This window comes from Rhinatrema bivittatum, chromosome 2 (genome assembly GCF_901001135.1).
Source record: "Rhinatrema bivittatum chromosome 2, aRhiBiv1.1, whole genome shotgun sequence".
In the NCBI taxonomy this organism is placed as follows: Eukaryota; Metazoa; Chordata; class Amphibia; order Gymnophiona; family Rhinatrematidae; genus Rhinatrema; species Rhinatrema bivittatum.
Genome location: NC_042616.1, coordinates 301063625 through 301081844, shown reverse-complemented (window position 1 = coordinate 301081844; position 18220 = coordinate 301063625). Strand labels below are relative to the sequence as shown.

At 47.1% G+C, this 18220-nt stretch overlaps 1 protein-coding gene across 1 annotated transcript in view; it reads right to left on the bottom strand.

The window, feature by feature from the left end:
* The window catches only part of ADCY1 (adenylate cyclase 1), a 676474-nt gene that overhangs the window by 611521 nt on the left and 46733 nt on the right, over window positions 1–18220 (bottom strand). Inside the window, exons 2-5 of the mRNA XM_029587086.1 lie at window positions 11318–11717; window positions 9268–9682; window positions 7478–7759; window positions 903–1052 (exon numbers count right to left, since the gene is read on the bottom strand). Of these exons, the coding sequence (XP_029442946.1) occupies window positions 903–1052; window positions 7478–7759; window positions 9268–9682; window positions 11318–11717 (1247 nt within the window). The remainder of the gene's footprint in view (window positions 1–902; window positions 1053–7477; window positions 7760–9267; window positions 9683–11317; window positions 11718–18220) is intronic.

Sequence of the window (18220 nt, the reverse complement as noted above, 5' to 3'; positions counted from 1 at the left end):
CAATCTTTTTCGTCTATGGCCGCCGCCATTTTTCGGCGCCATTTTGGAAAATGGCGCCGGCTGAAGACGACAAGATTCAGGAGCAGGAGCCCGTTCCGGACCGCTGCCGTTCCGGACCGCCGCTGGACCCGCAGGTTATTTAAGTTATTTGGGGGGGGGGGTTCGGGAGGGTGGGGGATTTAATTTAAAGGGTCGGGGGTGGGTTTTAGGGGGTTTTAATGTGCCGATTTTTCGATTTTTCGATTTTTAACGATTTTTCACGATATTTTACCCCCCCAAACGGCAACAATACGATTCCCTCCCCCTCCCAGCCGAAATCGATCGTTAAGACGATCGAGGACACGATTCACATCCCTAATATATATACGTAACATTCATATTTGGCAATATAGAAATAACAAGAGGATTCCCATCTCTCATTTATCTCAAATAACTCTAGTCAGGAACATTTTTGACAAATTTTGTTTTTTCTGCTCATACCTCTCAATGAGTCAATAATCATGGATTTGTTATTCTGCCTTGCATATACAAATTGTAGGAGTAGAGGCTAATTCAATGCATCTGTAATAAGTTGTATTTATTTATTTTATTTGGAGCTTTTTATATACCGAGGTTTAGCGATAGCCTTCACCCCGGTTTACATTAGAACATAATTAGCTGAGCAGTAGGCTTTCTTTAAGTACTCTTACTCTGCTGCCATTGTGTAAGCTTTTGTTATTGCTGTGCTCCTGTTGCTGCCTAAATTAAACTGTAGTGATAATTGACTGACCTGTGCAAAGGGATTGTGTGCCTTCTCCCTGCTCAGTGTGCAACTTGTGTCAGCTCCCTGCTCGGTGTGCAACTTGCAGTGATGATGTTCATAAAAAATATGGGATACAACAGCAATATTTTTTTTAACTGACCTGCTTTTCATTTTCGTCCTCCAACCTTAACCTGTCCTCTATGCAGTTTCTGGCCTGCAGGAACGCCTTCCTCTGAGCCCTTTCTGTCAGAATCCTCACAAAGACTCCTGACAAATTTACACTGATGAAAAGGACAGCATTGGCCACAAGCTGCAAGGAAACAGAAGAAACATTTTAATCACTTCCGGATGCCTTTTGCATTTCTTCTTGCTGAGTACCACATGCTTTTGGTTATGAAATCTTATTCTAGTATATGAATGAATCCAGGAGAGACAGATTATAGTTATATACAATACTACAGTGAATGCCATTCCACAAAGTCAGCTATAATTTTGGTAGATTTTCAATGGATAAAATTGGTGCAATTTTGTAATCTCACACATGTTAACCAGCAAATATGAGGTCCATATTCAAAAGCCATTTAGGTGGTTAACTGAAACGTTATCCAGGTAAATGTCAAAACCGGCATTATCAGCCAATTATCCAGCTAGGTTCCAGCCAGATAACTAGCTATCCAGCTAGAATTTATCCGAATAAGTCGGGTGCGTTCTGGGGGTTGGCAGGAGTTGTTCTGGGGAGGAGCGGAGTTAGCCAGATAACCTATCCGGCTAACTGTGGTAATGCCACTGACCAGTCCTAAAATTAGCCGATACATTTATCTGGCTAACTTTAAGATAGCTGGGTATATTCAGCAGATTGAGTATACCCGTCTGATATGTGCATCCAACTAACTTGCCGAGCCACAAAGCAGCTCAACATGTATAGCTGCACCAGTTTTCAAAGTGGACTTAATGCACATAAGTTAACTTTGAATATCACCCCCACCAAGTCTACTCATACACCTTATGCCTGATAAAATATGCTCAGGATTTATTTTTTTTTGTATAAACTTACTTTTTATTAAATTTTAGCCAAAGTCAAACATACATCCATGAACTTTGATTCTCCTGCGTAAAATATAAACAAGTGCAATATAACCCGATGAAAAAATATATAAACAATAGAAGCTTTCACATCAGTCCACAACATAACATTTCCACTTTTCCCCATTAAACCTCCTTCCTCCTTAGCCCTTCCTCCAATTTTTTAAAACCTTAAAATGTCTATATCATATACTGAATAAAGAAAAAACTAAAACAAGAATGTAAACTTCAATTATCTGTCACTGCTTTTTGGATCTTTCAGAAATGAGATTACTTTCATTCACTCTTTTTTTTAATCCTTATATTCCTAACTGCATTGCTGAAAGTAATTTCATTCCTAACAATGCAGTGAGTTCCACAAACCAATCATGCTTAGTGAGTATAATCATTTTTGTTGAAAGCCTAACGTTTCTCTACCAGCAGCAGGTGGTTTCTCCTAAAACGAGGGGGGAGGGGGAAACAGAGTTATCTATATGAGGGATAGCTCCCCTGTGCAGGATGCTCTTATAGTGGGTTCCTGGCATATAAAGCCTCCTGCCACCATTTTAAGATATGGAAGGCTGAGCTGACACATCTAGGGGCAGCATGTTCATTGCTGTTCTCTATTTTCTTTTATTTTTGCTCAGAAAGGAATCTGGGATCTCTGTGGTTGAGACCTGGGGCAAAGTATGGAGACAGAGTACTTTTAATCATTAACTGGGGTAGTCGAGACACCATTGGGTCACCATCAAGGCCCCATTTCCTGGCCTAACATCTCTTCCTTTCAATGGCTAGTGTGTTATCAAAGGAAGTGGCCAAAGCCATTTACCTTACCTTAAACTGGCACTTTCCCTGGTACCTGACTACCCCCTTTGCCTCTTGCCCTGGATTTGGTCACCCTGACACGACAGGGGAAGCAACAACAACTCCAACATAATGCTCATCTAACATAAGTCCACCTAGCTACCAAGGTTAGGGTGGGCTGGGAGGTAAAAAGAGTACATCCCAGGTTTGTCAGTGGAAGAGGGGAGCCGCAGGAACTAATAGGACTTTAAATCTCCCTTTGATCCCATCCCCTCCACCACATCTTTGGCCAGGAGATGCAGTGCAATCAAGTAGTCCTGGCACCAGGATGCATCTCAATGATGTCATCATGCCAAATGCCAGACCAACCTGGAGGTGCTGCATCCTAAACCTGTCATCACAGGAGGAAGAGAAGCCTCCTCCCACATCCCCTGAAGCAGGACATGCTGACAAGAGGCCGGCACTTTGATAGGGAGAGATGCTCACTTCCAATTCTGCCCCCTCCTACTCCTCCACCCAGAGCCAGAGGTAAGTCCAAGGCTGAGGGAGGAGCCACCAAGCTGGCTGCCTTGCGTGCCTGTTATTAGTGGCACCCACGCATTTGTGCTAGGGCTGGAGCTGCCCAATTTAAGTACCATGCTTTTAGAGATCTTTTCTATTGCCTGAAGGGAAGGTCTTTTACCATTTTCACTGCAATTCCTTGGAGTATCACTTTTGATTGTTTTACCGAGTACTCTAAGATCCAGGGGCTCATATATTTTCCTTCTTTTTATTCTAAATCAAGAGGAAGGGTGCCTTTCCCTGAAAGAGGCCATAGGATCATCAGGAAGGATGACACAGGAGTCATCCATGGGGAGAAGGAGTATAATAGGAAAGAAGGAGACATCATGGAACCCACTCTGAGATCAGTACATGCCCTCTGACTGGGCCCTGGTGTTGGATCTGGGCCTGGGCTGATGCTCAGGCATTGGGACCCGGCCTCTGGATCGGCCTGGGCTTAGGCATTGATAAAATGAGGAAAATAGTTAAAAAAAACTGAAAGATGCAGCTTCAAAGGTTAAGAGTTTATATCAGGTGTGAACATTGTTTAAAAATACCATCTTGACAGCCCAAATCACATGTATTCCATGCATTAAAAAAAGATTAAATGAAGGCCAAATGACCACCAGCATGGTTACAAGGGGAAGTGAAAGAGGCTATTTTGGCCAAAAGAACTTCTTTCAAAAATTGAAAAAAGATCCCTCTGAAGAAAATAGGAAAAAGCATATGCATTTGCAAGTTATAAGTAAAACATTGATAAAGCAAGCAAAAAGGAATTTGAAAAGAAATTGGCCATAGAAGCAAAAACTCATAATAAAAGCTTTCTCAAATGTATTGAATGCAGGAAGCCTGTGAGGGAATCAGTTGGGCTATTAGATGATTGAGAGTTTAAAGGAGCACTTAGGGAAGACAAGAAGATAGCAGAAAGACTAAATTGTTTCTTTGATTCGGTGTTTACTGAAGAGGATGTTGGGGAGATACCTGTTTTGGAAACAGTGTCAGTGATTCGGAAGAACTGAAACAAATCATTGTGAACCTGGAAGATGTAATAAGAGCAGTAAATCACCTGGTCCAGATGGTTTACACCCCAGGGTTTCTGAAAGAACTAAAAAATGAAATTGCAGATCTATTAGTAGTAATTTCTAACCTATCATTGACATTGCTTATTCTACTTGAAGATTGGAGGATGGCCAAAATAAAGTCCATCTTTAAAAAGAGCTCCAGGGTTCATCCAAGAAACTATAGACCAGTGAGACTGACTTTAGTGCCAGGGAAAATCAAAGAAATTTTTCTAAAGAACAAAATCACAGAACATAAAAAGTCATGGTTTAATGAGACACAGTCACCAGCACTATAGACAATGGGGAAATATTTTGCAATGTTACCAAAATTTATACATAGCCGAACCATGCAAAACTGCAGCAATACAGAACTATCTGTCTAAAACTGATGTACCTACCAGTCCAGGAAAAAGATTTCCAATATTTAAATTCCCTGCTTAACCTAGAAGAATTGGCAATGGCAGTCAAAGACCTAGCACTAGGTAAGTCCCCAGGCCCAGATGGACTAACTAATGAGTTTTACAAGATTTTAGCCGATAACATATGCCCCCCGAAGAAAGTTTTTGGCTTGCTGATTGATCTGTGATTCACTAACTGGCAGGAAAATTGGGCCACAAATTAGTCTTACCCAAGCCTGGCAGAAATCCGGGCCAATCTAGTTCATATAGACATCTTTCTTATAAACTGTGACAAAAATACTAGCCAAAGTTATGGCAGATCGTTTGGTAACTATTCTTCCCAAGCTAATACTAAGGGCCCAAGTGGGTTTTGTGAAGGGGTAGCAAGCAACTGTGAATGTCCGGAGCACACTGGCCTCTTTGGATCTTTCATTAAGAAAACAATTGGGTTCCCTATTGGTCAGCTTCGACTCCAAAAAGGCGTTTGACCATGTAAGCCTGCTTTTTCTTTTTGAAATGCTAAACAAATGTTACGATGCTGCTTGCGGGCCTAGCTGCAAACAGCCTCTCACCTCTAATGCAGCCTGAGCGCCGCCACCTGTTCCTCGTGGTGGGCAGAACGGCCATCGACTCTGCTATCTCCTGCAGCCTGGAGGCCTGCCACCCATGCGGCCTGAGTCCCGCTGTCACCTGTTCTTCGCAGAGGGCAGAGCTGCCGCCGCTGAGGTTCCTTGCAGCAGAAAGCTACTGCTGACCTGCTCCTTCTTTGCGGCATGGAGCCACCGACATATGGGCCCTGTTTTGCAGCCTAGTGCTGCCTCCAGCCTGATCTTTGTGGCATGGATGCTGCCGCCGCTGTCCCCGGTCCTAGCCTCTCTATGCGCGTGACCGCGCCTCTCTTGGATATTTAAAGGGCCCATGGCAGGAAAAGCCCCACGGCCCCACCTGATGACATCATCTGGTCATCTTCTCTTTAGTCCTATAAAAGGGCTCCTCATCAGTCCCTCATTGCCTTCACAAGGAGCCAGTCTGCTCCTGGATTCCTTGACTTTTCCAACTCTTCGATCCAGGAGGCTCCGAGGTCCATCTTCGCTTCTTCAAGGTCCTATGTTCTTTGTGGGAGCTCCCTCGTCTTCTTCCGTGGTTCCAGGTTTCTTGTCGGATCCTGTGTCCTTGTCCATCCTGTCTCCACATATTCTGCGTTCCAGTCCTTATCCTGATATCCTTGCCTCCGGCTCTTCATCCTGCTTCCAGGTTCCTACTTGTTCACCTTTCCTGTTACGGTCATGGACCCTTGGGCCGGTTGGGACGGTGGATGGTACGCTATGAAAGACTACAGCAAGCGTCCCAGCCGGGAGGCAGCACGGAAGAGACTCAGAAGAGGCTTCACCACTGGAGGTCCGAGGTCCCTCCAGGAGGAACCCGTAGGGACCCAGAGCTCTTGGACTTAGGTGGGACATTATGCGACCAAGGATCCAGGCAGCAGCCAAAGAGATGGACGAAGGTTGGGCCCAGGTAGCTGAAGAGTCTTCACCCTCGGAAGCCCGTGGCTCCCCCGGGAGGGGCCCGAGCTGCTGGGACTTAGGAGAATCCTCTGGGCCAGCAAGTACCTGATACCTGAGGTGAGGAAGAAGCCGAAGTCAGAGTCCAGGAGCTAAGCCGGGTCAGAAGCCAGGAGTCAGAGGTTCAAACCAAAGCCAGGGATGAAGCAGAAGACGGAGTCGTGGACGGAGTCGGGTCAGAAGCCAGAGGTCAGAAGTCAATACCAAACCAGGAACAGAAGCTGGAGACGAAGTCATGGGATGGAGCCGGGACGAAAGCCAGAAGTCAGATGTTGATACTAAAACCAAGGGGGAGAGGCTGAAGACAAGTCAGGAAGCAAGCTGGGTCAGAATCCAGACGATAGAAGCAATCCAGGGAAAATGCAGCAACTTAAGACTCAGAAACCTGAGGAACCTCGTTGCAAGGCAAAGTCCTGTTGTAGCTGCCAGGTTTAAATAACCCGGCAATGTCTGATATCATCTGGGTAGCTGACCAGCGATTCCCGTGCTGGCCCCTTTAAATGTTGAGCCCCTGGCGCGTGCGCATGCCTAGGGGGAGGGGCCAGCTGCGGGCCGACGATGGCATCTCCCTCTCATGGGGAGCGCCATGGTAGGCCGCGAACCAAGCCTGGCCGGCCGTCGAAGGTCTCCCGCAGCAGGACCGGGTTGAGGAAGGTCTCCTGTGGCCAGGCTGGCCTCGAGGTAGGTGGAGGTCCCGGGGCACGGCCCGGGACCGTAACAGTACCCCCCCTCTTATGCCCCCTCCCTGGAGGCCTGGGTTTACTCGGGTGAGCCACATGGAACTGACGAAGGAGGTTTTTATCCAGGATATTGGAAGACGGCTCCCAGGAATTCTCCTCTGGACCATACCCCTCCCATGAGAGGAGGTATTCCCATCGGCGGTGGTGGATCGAACCTCCAGGACACCTTTTACGGTGTAGATGACATCAGGGTCAGCAGTAGCGGTGGTAGGCTCGGGAGGCTTGGCATGAAATGCTGAGAGAATCACCAGCTTGAGTAGGGACATGTGGAACACGTTATGGATCCTCAAGGTGGAAGGCAGATACAACCGGTAGTAGACTGCCCCTACTAATTCGACTACCGTGAATGGACTGATGTACCTGGGGGCCAGGTGCCTAGAGGGAGTCCGTAAGTGGATGTTTCTGGTACTCAACCATACCTTCTGCCCTGGAAGGAAGACCGGGGCAGGCCGCCGAGACTTGTCCGTATGTTTTTTTGCTTTGGTGCCACCAGGTGGAGTTTCTCCTGGGTGGCTTGCCATAGATTGTGCAAGTGTTGTGCCGTAAATTGAACTGCAGGAGATGGTACCGTCAAAGGCAGAGGTAGAGGAGGCCTCGGGATCTTCAGGTAGACCAGCTGACACGGGGACTGGTCAGTCGCAGAGTGCTTGTGGCGGTTATAGGAGAATTCCGCCCATGGTAGCAAGGAAACCCAATCATCCTGGAGGTCCCCCATGAAGGACCGTAGGAATGTCTTCAATGTCTTATTGGTGCGCTCGGCTTGCCCGTTGGCCTGGGGATGGAAGGCCATAGTTAAATCAAGCTGCACGCCGAACTTCCTGCAAAAGGCCTTCCAATACTTTGCAGTAAACTGCGGACCACAATCAGAGGTTATGTGCAAACGGAGTCTACAGAGGCAAAAGACGTGTTGAGTAAAGAGATTGGCCAATTCTGGTGCCGATGGCAGTTTAGCGAGGGGCACAAAATGGGCCATCTTTGAAAAATGATCGACCGTGACTCAGATCACGGTCTTCCCATCTGAAACTGATAAATTGACAATAAAGTCGGTGGACAGGTAGGTCCAGGGCTCGGTAGGAATTGGTAGCGGCTGAAGAAGACCCCAGGGACATCCGTGCAGGGGTTTTTGCCTAGCGCAGGTGGGACATGACTGGATATAGAGGCGAACGTCCCTCTTCAGCTGTGGCAACCAATAGAATTCCGACAGGAGGTCCAGGGTCCTGGCCATTCCTGGATGTACCGCGGTCAGAGAGTCGTGGGCCCAGGCTAACACTTTCTGACGGGAGCGGGACGGCACCACAGTCTTCCCCACGGGAGCCACCTCAGAAGCCGCTAGGAGAACCTTGGCCGGATCCAGAATGTACTGAGGAGAGGGGGTATCATCTTCAGTCTCCATTGTATTGGAGAGAGCATCCGCTCGAACGTTCTTGGAGGTGGGTCGGTAATGGAGAGCAAAGTTAAAACGGCTGAAGAAAAGCGACCAGTGCGCCTGTCGTGGATTAAGGCACTGGGCGCGATACAGATACTCCAGGTTCTTGTGGTCTGTGTAGACAGTTATCGGGTGTTGGGCCCCCTCCAGCCATTGACACCATTCATCAAAGGCGAGTTTGATGGCCAGTAGTTATTTATCCCCTATGCCATAGTTCCTCTCGGCGTGAGAGAACTTGCGGGAGTAATAGGAACACGGCAAGTGTTTTCCTCCTTTGGATAACTGGCTTAAAACGGCCCCAACCGCCACGTCAGAGGCGTCGACCTCCACGATGAACAGGCGTTGGGGGTCTGGGTGACGGAGGCAGGTGTCTTGGAGGAATGCCTCTTTTAAGTCCTGGAAGGCTCGTACAGCAGTCTGCGGCCAGCGCTTAGCGTCGGAGCCCTTCCTGATAAGGGCCGTCAGCAGAGCTACTTTCTGGGAATAGTGGGGGAGAAACTGCGGGTAAAAGTTAGCGAATCCCAGGAATCATTGGAGCGCCTTCACCCCCTGTGGTTGTGGCCAGTGCCTGATTGCTGCGACCTTCTCAGGGTCCATAAGAAAGCCTGTGGAGGATACAATATACCCCAGGAAGGGTAAAGAATCCTGCTCGAAAACGCGCTTCTCAAACATGGCGTACAGTTGGTTGTCTCACAGCTTCTGTAGCACTCATCGGACATCTTGGCGGTGCATCTCCAAGTCTTTGGAGTAAATGAGCACATCATCGAGGTAAACGATGACCGAGGAGTGGAGCATGTCTCTGAGGACCTCATTCATGAGGTTTTGAAAAACCGCCGGGGCATTGCAGAGGCCGAAGGGCATGAATAAGTACTCATAATGGCCATCTCTTGTGTTAAACGCGGTTTCCATTCGTCACCAGGACAAATCTGTACCAGGTTATACGCCCCACGGAGATCCAGCTTGGTGAACACCTTGGCCCCTTGTAGCCTGTCCAGAAGTTCCGGGATCAAAGGCAGAGGGTACCGATCCCGTCGGGTAATGCTATTCAGGCCACGGTAATCTATGCAGGGTTGGAGGGACCTGTCTTTCTTCACTATGAAGAAGAAGCCTGCTCCAGCCGGGGACTTAGATGGTCGAATGAACCCTCGGTCCAGGTTCTCCCGAATGTACACAGACATGGCTTGTGTTTCCAGAAGACACAACAGGTAAACCCGTCCTCGTGGCAGCGTGGTACAAAGGGACGGTGCTCTGGGAGGATCTCGGCCTTTACGTCGAGATAGTCCTAGTAGTGGGGTGGTAGGCCCACGGTCGATGTCAGGAGAGATATCAGTGGCCGAGAGACCATAGCTAGGCAGGAATCAAAGCACGCTGGTCCCCAGGATGCCACCTGGAAGGAATCCCAAGATATTACAGGCAAGTGCTTCCGAAGCCAAGGTAGCCCCAGGATAACCGGATGCATGGACTTCTCTAGGATGAGGAAGGAGATCTCCTCTTGATGCAGAATACCCATGCGTAGGATGAGAGGCTTGGTGTGGGTAGCAATGGTGCCAGGAAGGAGTTTCCCCTTAATGAAGGACACACGGAGAGGAGGCCTTTGGGGCTGAACTCCAATCTGGAGTTGCTAAACTAAGTCCTTAAGTATAAAGTTCCCCCTGGCTCGCAAGTCGATCAGGGCTTGTGTGTTGAACTCCCCCTCGGGGAGGAGTAAGGTCACCGGCATGATGCATGGGGAGTCGGAAGTGGTGTGACCTAGGGTTAGCTCCCCAACTGTCCCTAGGTTCGAGCGTTTCCCGGACGCTCGCTACAACGGGCAAGGAAATGGCCCTTGCCACCGCAGTATAGGCATAAGCCCAGTGTTGTGTTCCGCGGCTGCAGACGACCGCGGTCGCGCCCCCCGACCTGACCGCGATGGCGACCCGCTGCGGCAGCATCAGGGGAGATGTCTGTAGTCCGGTGCCCGATGTTCCCGCACACCGGCGCGGGCAGCCGGGTTGGGAGCCGTCCCTGCTCCTCCCTTGCGGCATCAGGCAGCTCTCCTCCGCGGCCCGATATCCAAGATGGCCGCCACCATCTTACGTGCGAGGCCGTGCCTCCTTCCGAGATTTAAAGGGACCTCACCCCTTTAAGTGATCACAGCTGATTCTTATGAGCCAGAGCAGAGGAAGTCTATAAGGAGACTTCCTCTGCTCATTCTTTGACTTGGCAACGTCCTTCCAGTGTTGTTTGAGTCTGCTTGCTTCGGTGAGTCTTCTTGTGCCTTGGATTCTTGCTTCTTGGTTCCTGTCTCGTCTTAGTGATTCCTGGTTCCTGACTTCAGATTGGCAAGCGGTGATTCCTGGTGTGTGACTTCAGACTAGCAAGCGGCGATCCCTTGGTGTGTGACCTCGGCCTGGTAAGCGACAACCCTCTGGCACTTGACCTCGGACTTCCTCTGGACCATCGTCTCCAAGGGCCCACCTAAGTCCCAGTGGTCCAGGTCCCTACGGGCTCCTCCCGGGGGGACTGCGGGCTTCCAGGGGTGAAGCTCAAGTTAGCCCTTGCACCGACCTCACGAATCCTTGACCTCTCAAAGGTCCAACTAAGTCCCAGCGGCCAGGGTCCCTACGGGCTCCTCCCAGGGGGACTGTGGGCTTCCAGTGCCGAAGACTCAGTTGTCTCCCCGATGTCATGACTCCTCGTCTGCCTCCACAGCCACCTCTGTCTCCAGTGCCGAGGGTCCACTGGTCACATCTTATGTTCTGCCTCACCACCCAATGGGAGAACCTACGGATCCACATCCTAAGGTATACCATCCTTCCATCGGTCCAAGGGTCCACAAGCCGAAACATAACACCCAGAGACCGGCGTCTCCTTCTTTCTTCTTGGGAGATGGGTCCCCAACCCATCTGCATGGGTTTGGCATCTTGGGCCCCCGAAGAGGCTGGTGGAGAACTCCCGCTTCGGGAAGGAGTGGGTCCAAAGGTCCCAGGCCTATGAGCTGACCTCCTCTCTCGAAACCAGCGTTGGATGTGGCGGTCCACGCGGCCTGCTAGATCAATGAGATCGTTCAGGTCATCTGGGAGGTCTCTGGCTGCCAATTCATCCTGGAGCTTTGGGGAGAGACTTTCCAGGAAGATACCGTGCAAGCTGTCACTTCCCCAGTTCAATTCGGTGGCGAGAGTCTGGAAGTCCACGGCGTGTTCCGCCAAAGGCCGATTACCCTGACGCAGCTGGAGCAGCTCTGATGCGGCAGTAGGTTTGCGGGAGGAATTGTCAAAGATCTGTCTAAAGGCAGAGATGAAGTGCACCAAGTTGTCCAGGCGAGGATCCTGGCACTCCCAGAGGTTGGAGGCCCATGCCAGGGGTCTCCTGTCCAGAAGAGAAATAATGAAGCTTGTCTTGACTGAAGCAGAAGAAGGTTGAACTGAATATAGCACTGGTTCAGGAAGCCCCGGCAAAGCTTCGCATCTCCTGAAAACCGTGAAGGTACCGGCATCTGGATGGGTGCTGTAGCTCCGGAATTAGCCCCAGCTCCGGGTACCGCGGAACTGGCAGCCGTGGCTCTGCTGACGCGGTCAGCTAGCCCCTGCACTGTCGCCATCAGGGTGTCAAGGCAGGTTTGCTGCTGTTGCATCCTCTGGGCAATACCCGGGATGGCTTTCAAGCCTGCAAGGTCTGCTGGGTCCATGGCCTTTTAAACTGTTACGGTCGTGGACCCTTGGGTCGGTTGGGACAGTGGATGGTATGCTATGGAAGACCACAGCAAGCATCCCAGCTGGGAGGTGGCACGGAAGAGACTCAGAAGAGGCTTCACCACTGGAAGTCCGAGGTCCCCCCAAGAGGAGCCCGTAGGGACCCGGACCTCTTGGACTTAGGTGGGACCCTATGCGACCAAGGATCCAGGAAGTGGCCGAAGAGATGGACAAAGGCTGGGCCCAGGAAGCTGAAGAATCTTCACCTTCAGAAGCCCACGGCTCCCCCGGTAGGAGCCCGTGAGAGCCCCAGCCACTGGGACTTAGGAGAATCCTCTGGGCCAGCAAGTACCTGATATCTGAGAAGAGGAAGAAGCCGAAGTTGGAGTCCAGGAGCAAAGTTGGGTCGGAAGCCAAGAGTCAGAGGTCCAAACCAAAGCCAGGGACGAAGCAGAAGATGGAGTCGTGGACAGAGCTGGGTCAGAAGCCAGAGGTCAGAAGTCAATACCAAACCAGGAACAGAAGCTGGAGACAAAGTGGTGGGACGGAGCCGGGTCGGAGGCCAGAAGTCAGACGTCGATACCAAAACCAAGGGGGAGAGGCTGAAGACAAGTCAGGAAGCAAGCTGGGTCAGAATCCAGAAGGCAGAAGCAATCCAGGGAAAACAGCAGCAACTTGAGACTCAGAAACCTGAGGAACCTCGTTGCAAGGTGATGTCCTGTTGTAGCTGCCGGGTTTAAATAACCCCTATTCACCAACCAGCCTCTTTCCCTATACAATATATATTCCAACACCCACTGTTCAAGGGAAACCCTTGCTCGGTGGTTTTGTGCGGTGGCTATGTTGAAGAACAACCACTCTGTAGTTGTCCCTATTTATAGCCCCATGTTTTTCTCTTTATTGTTCACTCTTTTTTTCTATTTTTTTTTAATTTCTTTTATACTCCTCCCTGGCTGCTTATCTGACCCAATTATCAGTTTTTTCTTTTGTCATGTACTTATCAAGGCTGCCGCCCTTATTGCTTCTCATGGGTTTGGATCCGCCTGCCCAACATTGGCCATGTTTCGGCAAGACGTTGCCTGCTTCAGGGACTGCGGGAGAAAATTCTGCTGCGTCCGTATCGGGTTCACAGATTTCAGAAGTTTTGTTAGCATTTGTTCTAATATCTTAAAGTGAGCGACGCCTTCATCTCCTTGTTCCGTCAGCATCTGTCTGGTGCATGCTATAATATTGGTTGTGGTATGGACCTCGTCCGTCAGGTGGGTATGCAGTAAAGCCCACCTCCACCCTGATACTTGTTCACTAATAGAGCTACTGCCTGCCCCTACCTCAGCCAGGTCCCACCAGTGTGCTGTCAGGGAGAGGTAAGAGTGTGCAGCATTCATGGCAGTCCAGATATTGCAGGTGAAATGTACACTTCCCTGTCCCTTAGCTAGCAGCGCTTGGATGTGACTGTGACACTGCTTATACAGGCTGGGGATGACCTTTCTGTGAAATGTGGTTCTGGAAGGGACTTTGCAATTTGGAACTATGACCTTCAGAAAATGCTTGAAACCTACATTCTCCACTATCTACAAGGGCTGGTCATCAAGGGCAATCATTTCCCCAAAGCTCCTGGTTACAACTTTTGAACCTACCTGCCTCCTACCCCGGGATAGCATTACCGCACACCACCCCATTTCCTCCATTGTGGGTTGTCACTTCTGACACATGGCAGGGAGGTACTGGCCTGCCACCTGACTGCTAGAAGGGGTTGAGGGCGTGGGGTGACTCACTGTCACTCATGCCAGCTGCTTTCTCTCTAGCCCATAGCAGAACAGATGATTCTTTATGGGTAAAGTGCTGATATTACCTGGAGCACCTCCAAAACTGCAGGGTCAGTCACAGGTGGTGGTGATGCATCATCTTTAGATTTCATTTTTTTCCGGATGGAACTGCCTGCCCCTCCATAGATTTTAGATTAGAACAGGTCCCTTTTTAACTTTAATGGGGGACTGTCACTCCCTTTTGAGGTGCCTCCTCTCCCAGTCCCAATCACTCGACCATGTCTAGCTTTATCTGACATTATGGATTTAATGTCGGTGCCTACTAGGGATTTCAATTAAAATAATTATTTCAAAAAGAGGCCAACTGGGGATTTGCCTTCAGAGAGAACTGCTGTCCCAATATGCATGAATTTGCAAAAATGGCTGCTTACAGGCACAGTGCTTTGACGTGTGCACTAATGTAATGTATGTGCACACAACACAGTTGTAACTGCAAAAGAGGCCCCCTGGGGATTTGCCTTCAGAGACTACCGCTGTCCCAAAATGCGTGAGTCTGCAAAACTGGCTGCCCACAGGCACAGGGCCTTGATGTGTGCACTAATGTAATGTATGTGCACACAACAAAGTTGTAACTACAAAAGAGGCTCACTGGGGATTTGGCTTCCGAGACCATCGCTGTCTCAATATACGTGAGTCTGCAAAACTACCCAGTGCCCACAGTTACTGATGCCCATTGCACCTCCTTCTTGGATTAAAAGAGAACAGAGAGACAGTGAGTTCAATAAAAAAAACAAACTGCAGTTATGCCAGTTAACAAAAAAGCCTGGCTTGGCACAGCAGCAAAATCGATGTAATATCTGTTTCAATGGCAATTCTATCAAACTAGCTAGAAATTGAATATATCTCCCACACACAACACCCAAATGCTGCTTGCAACTTACCCCAGGGGGTAAAATAAGAAGCAAAATGCCACTGCTAGTGCTAGCAGCTTCTCTCATTGGCACTGAGAGAGACACCATCTCAGATCAATAAAAAAAAAGGTGAGGTAAAAAAAAACAGGGCTAGCTGGCACTGCAGCCAAATCAAACAAATATCTTTTTCTATCAAAGTAGCTAGCAATTGAATACAGATTTGATACACTCAGACTAGCTCTGAGTTCAGACACCTCCCGGACCACCTCCCCACCATCCCCGCCAAGAAAGTGCGTGGCACGCCGCATGCTTCACGTATAAATAGTGCTGTGTCATCAGGAACAGCGTCACAGAGCACTGAGTAAGAGCGGCGATTGGCTGCATTACAAAAAATGCTTAGCTCTGATAGGTTGCATTCTTGTCTCCTTGTCAACCTGTCTGACCCACTCTATGACAGGGCTGTGAGGTCACTTATGACTCACAAGAAAGGGCTGGTTTTTGCTATCTCCTATTTCAAACAGCCGCTAAGAAATCACTGCGAGCCAAAAGAATGAAACTAATATGATATTTTTGCATTTGTGGGGGATTACGATCCGTTTCTCGAACCCACAAATACAATGGATAGGGACGTATACGTTGTTGATTGCCAATATGTTGTAAATGAATGCACATCCCTACCAGCCAGTGGCTCAATAACTATGCAAATAGTAACATGATAGGGGACAACCTTTCTGGTGCCCGTATGCAGCTCAAAATAATCAGATGCAAAGCTATTAACCCTTATCTCTGCCTGAGGAGACTGATATGATCCATCCATTTCTGAAAATTAGTACTAAACTCACAGACTCCCAGAGTTTCTTCCATGAATTTCCACTCCACTCAATCAAATGCTTTTTCAGCATCTAGGATTAGTGGTGCTGATCCTTTAATTAGGATTTTTCTTTTTTTAAATTTCTATACAATCTTTTGGAAATGAAAAAAATGTGTATGAGTCCAAACTCCTCCCCAGATCTGCTGTAGGAATGTATCCATTCTTACATGCACAAGTTTACCTGCGTATCAAGTGGGCGACTTTTTAAAAGATCATTATTGCATGTAAAACACTGTTTTACCCAAAGAAGTCCTTTTGAACATTACCCTCTTTATGTTTCTGATAAAAAAAAACCTAGTTTTTCTCATGTGGAATATGAATTTGTATGGATAATATGTTTAATGGTACCCATTATCCCTACAGAAAAATTTGTATTGCAGGAGCTCAATTCCAACAAGAACAAAACCACAATCAATGTGAAGAAAAATATTGTGAAGCAACCAGGTGCTAAATGCTGGGCACAAGAAAAGCATTCTTTATTGTGCAAAGGAGACGTTAGTACCCAGCAAGTAATAGCTAAGAACATAAGAACATAAGAAATTGCCATGCTGGGTCAGACCAAGGGTCCATCAAGCCCAGCATCCTATTTCCAACAGAGGCCAAACCAGGCCACAAGAACCTGGCAAGTACCCAAACACCAAGAAGATCCCATGCTACTGATGTCATGGGTAAAACAATTCAATTTGCTTTAAGCTAGATAAAATACTGGATAGTCTGACCTAAACCATAGAGATGTGAAAACAACCAAGTGAATTTCAGCCTGATTCAGGATCATCAGAGCTAAGAAACTCATTGATTATTTATACACAAACACTAATCACAGTCAAACAAGGCATAGGTGTGGATATCTACCCTCCATTGCCATCTCAAACTGTGTGTGTCAACTTGAGTACATACTATCAGCCCAAACATTCAAGGTTAGGCAAACTTTTGAACAGGACCATTTTAGTATTATCCTTATTGCTATGGTTTGCTTAATAATAGCGCTATTCTGTGATGCATAATAGATTAATTTGAAACATTAAAAATAGCAGACGTGTTTTGTCTGATAACCCATATTTCTTAAAATGCTACATATCTTACAAACTCTTCCAGGGGCATATAAACATATGAGCACAAGTGTGTGTGTGTGTGTGTGTGTATATGTAGATATATATATATATGCACAATTTTCAAAATCAATCTACAAAAATTTATGTTATTTATTTATTTATTTATTTAACATTTTTATATACCGGAGTTCATGTAGCAAAATTACATATCACTTCGGTTTACATTATAACAGTAACAAGCATGTAAGAATGTGGATACATTAAACAAGGGAAATATCTTTCATTCTAAAACAGGACTATGCACAATAAAAAAAGGAAATTAGTTTTGTTTTGGGTTTTTTTTAAAGAAATTATCACATTTCAATAGCTTTACAATCTTTTAGTCCTCAAATATATTTGGAAAGATCCAAGACATAAACCAAAGGAGAAAGGAAAAGAAAGAAAATTCACAGAAACAGGCAAACTGGAAAAATAAAGATCATCAGGGACAGATTCATACAAACCAAACTTAACATTTTAACCATGTACATTAGTCCTCACCCCAGTTCTAGATTGTATTATCCTAGAATTAAGAAAAAAACTAAATTGATTAGGCTCCTAATAGATTTATCTACTAATCTCTAGGGATATGCTTTTATTTATGATAGATTAGGCTGTTCAATATGTTCAAAAGATATTAAGTTGCTTTTCAAAATAACTGTTTATTCATAATTCTTGGTAAAAAATCAAGTACAATAATCAGTACAGTCCCTCGACATGTCCATGTTTTGCCAAGGGTCTGCTTCAGAAGGGATCATCAAGGAAATCTCACATCGGTTTTAGAAGACTTTAACATTCATGTAATACAGTTACAAACAATGTGACATTGCCTATTCCATTTCATATCATTTCTAAACTGAAATAAGAACATAAGATCATAAGATCATAAGAAATTGCCATGCTGGGTCAGACCAAGGGTCCATCAAGCCCAGCATCCTGTTTCCAACAGTGACCAATCCAGGCCACAAGAACCTGGCAATTACCCAAACACTAAGAAGAACCCATGCTACTGATGCAATTAATAGCAGTGGCTATTCCCTAAGTAAACTTGATTAATAGCCGTTAATGGACTTCTCCTCCAAGAACTTATCCAAGCCTTTTTTGAACCCAGCTACAATAATTGCACTAACCACATCCTCTGGCAACAAATTCAAGAAATGTAATTAAAAAAAAAAATTAGATGTACAGATGAATTTTAACAGCCCTACATGTGCCACAGGTGGAAGATTTGCGAGCATCTTGGGCTATTGCATTTCATGTGGATTTTAAGATTTGCCCAAGTATGTGGATATCTCCTGGTACAATGAGTCAAATCGGGAAGTCCAAAAAAGGGGCAGGGCATGTGTATTTGTGTGCAATTTTGTCTTTTATGAGAGAAAAATTCTGTCATATAGTTATGATTTGTTTGTAAGGACTGCATGTAGTTTTGAGTCACTGACAATACAGTTTTTACTACATGCTTTACAGTCTCCTCCAGCTCCCATCTTTTCTTCCCTAGTATTACAGAAAGTTCAAATTAGACTCCATTATTGTGCACCAGACCAGCACATAACTTGTTAGGGAGTACTGCATAAA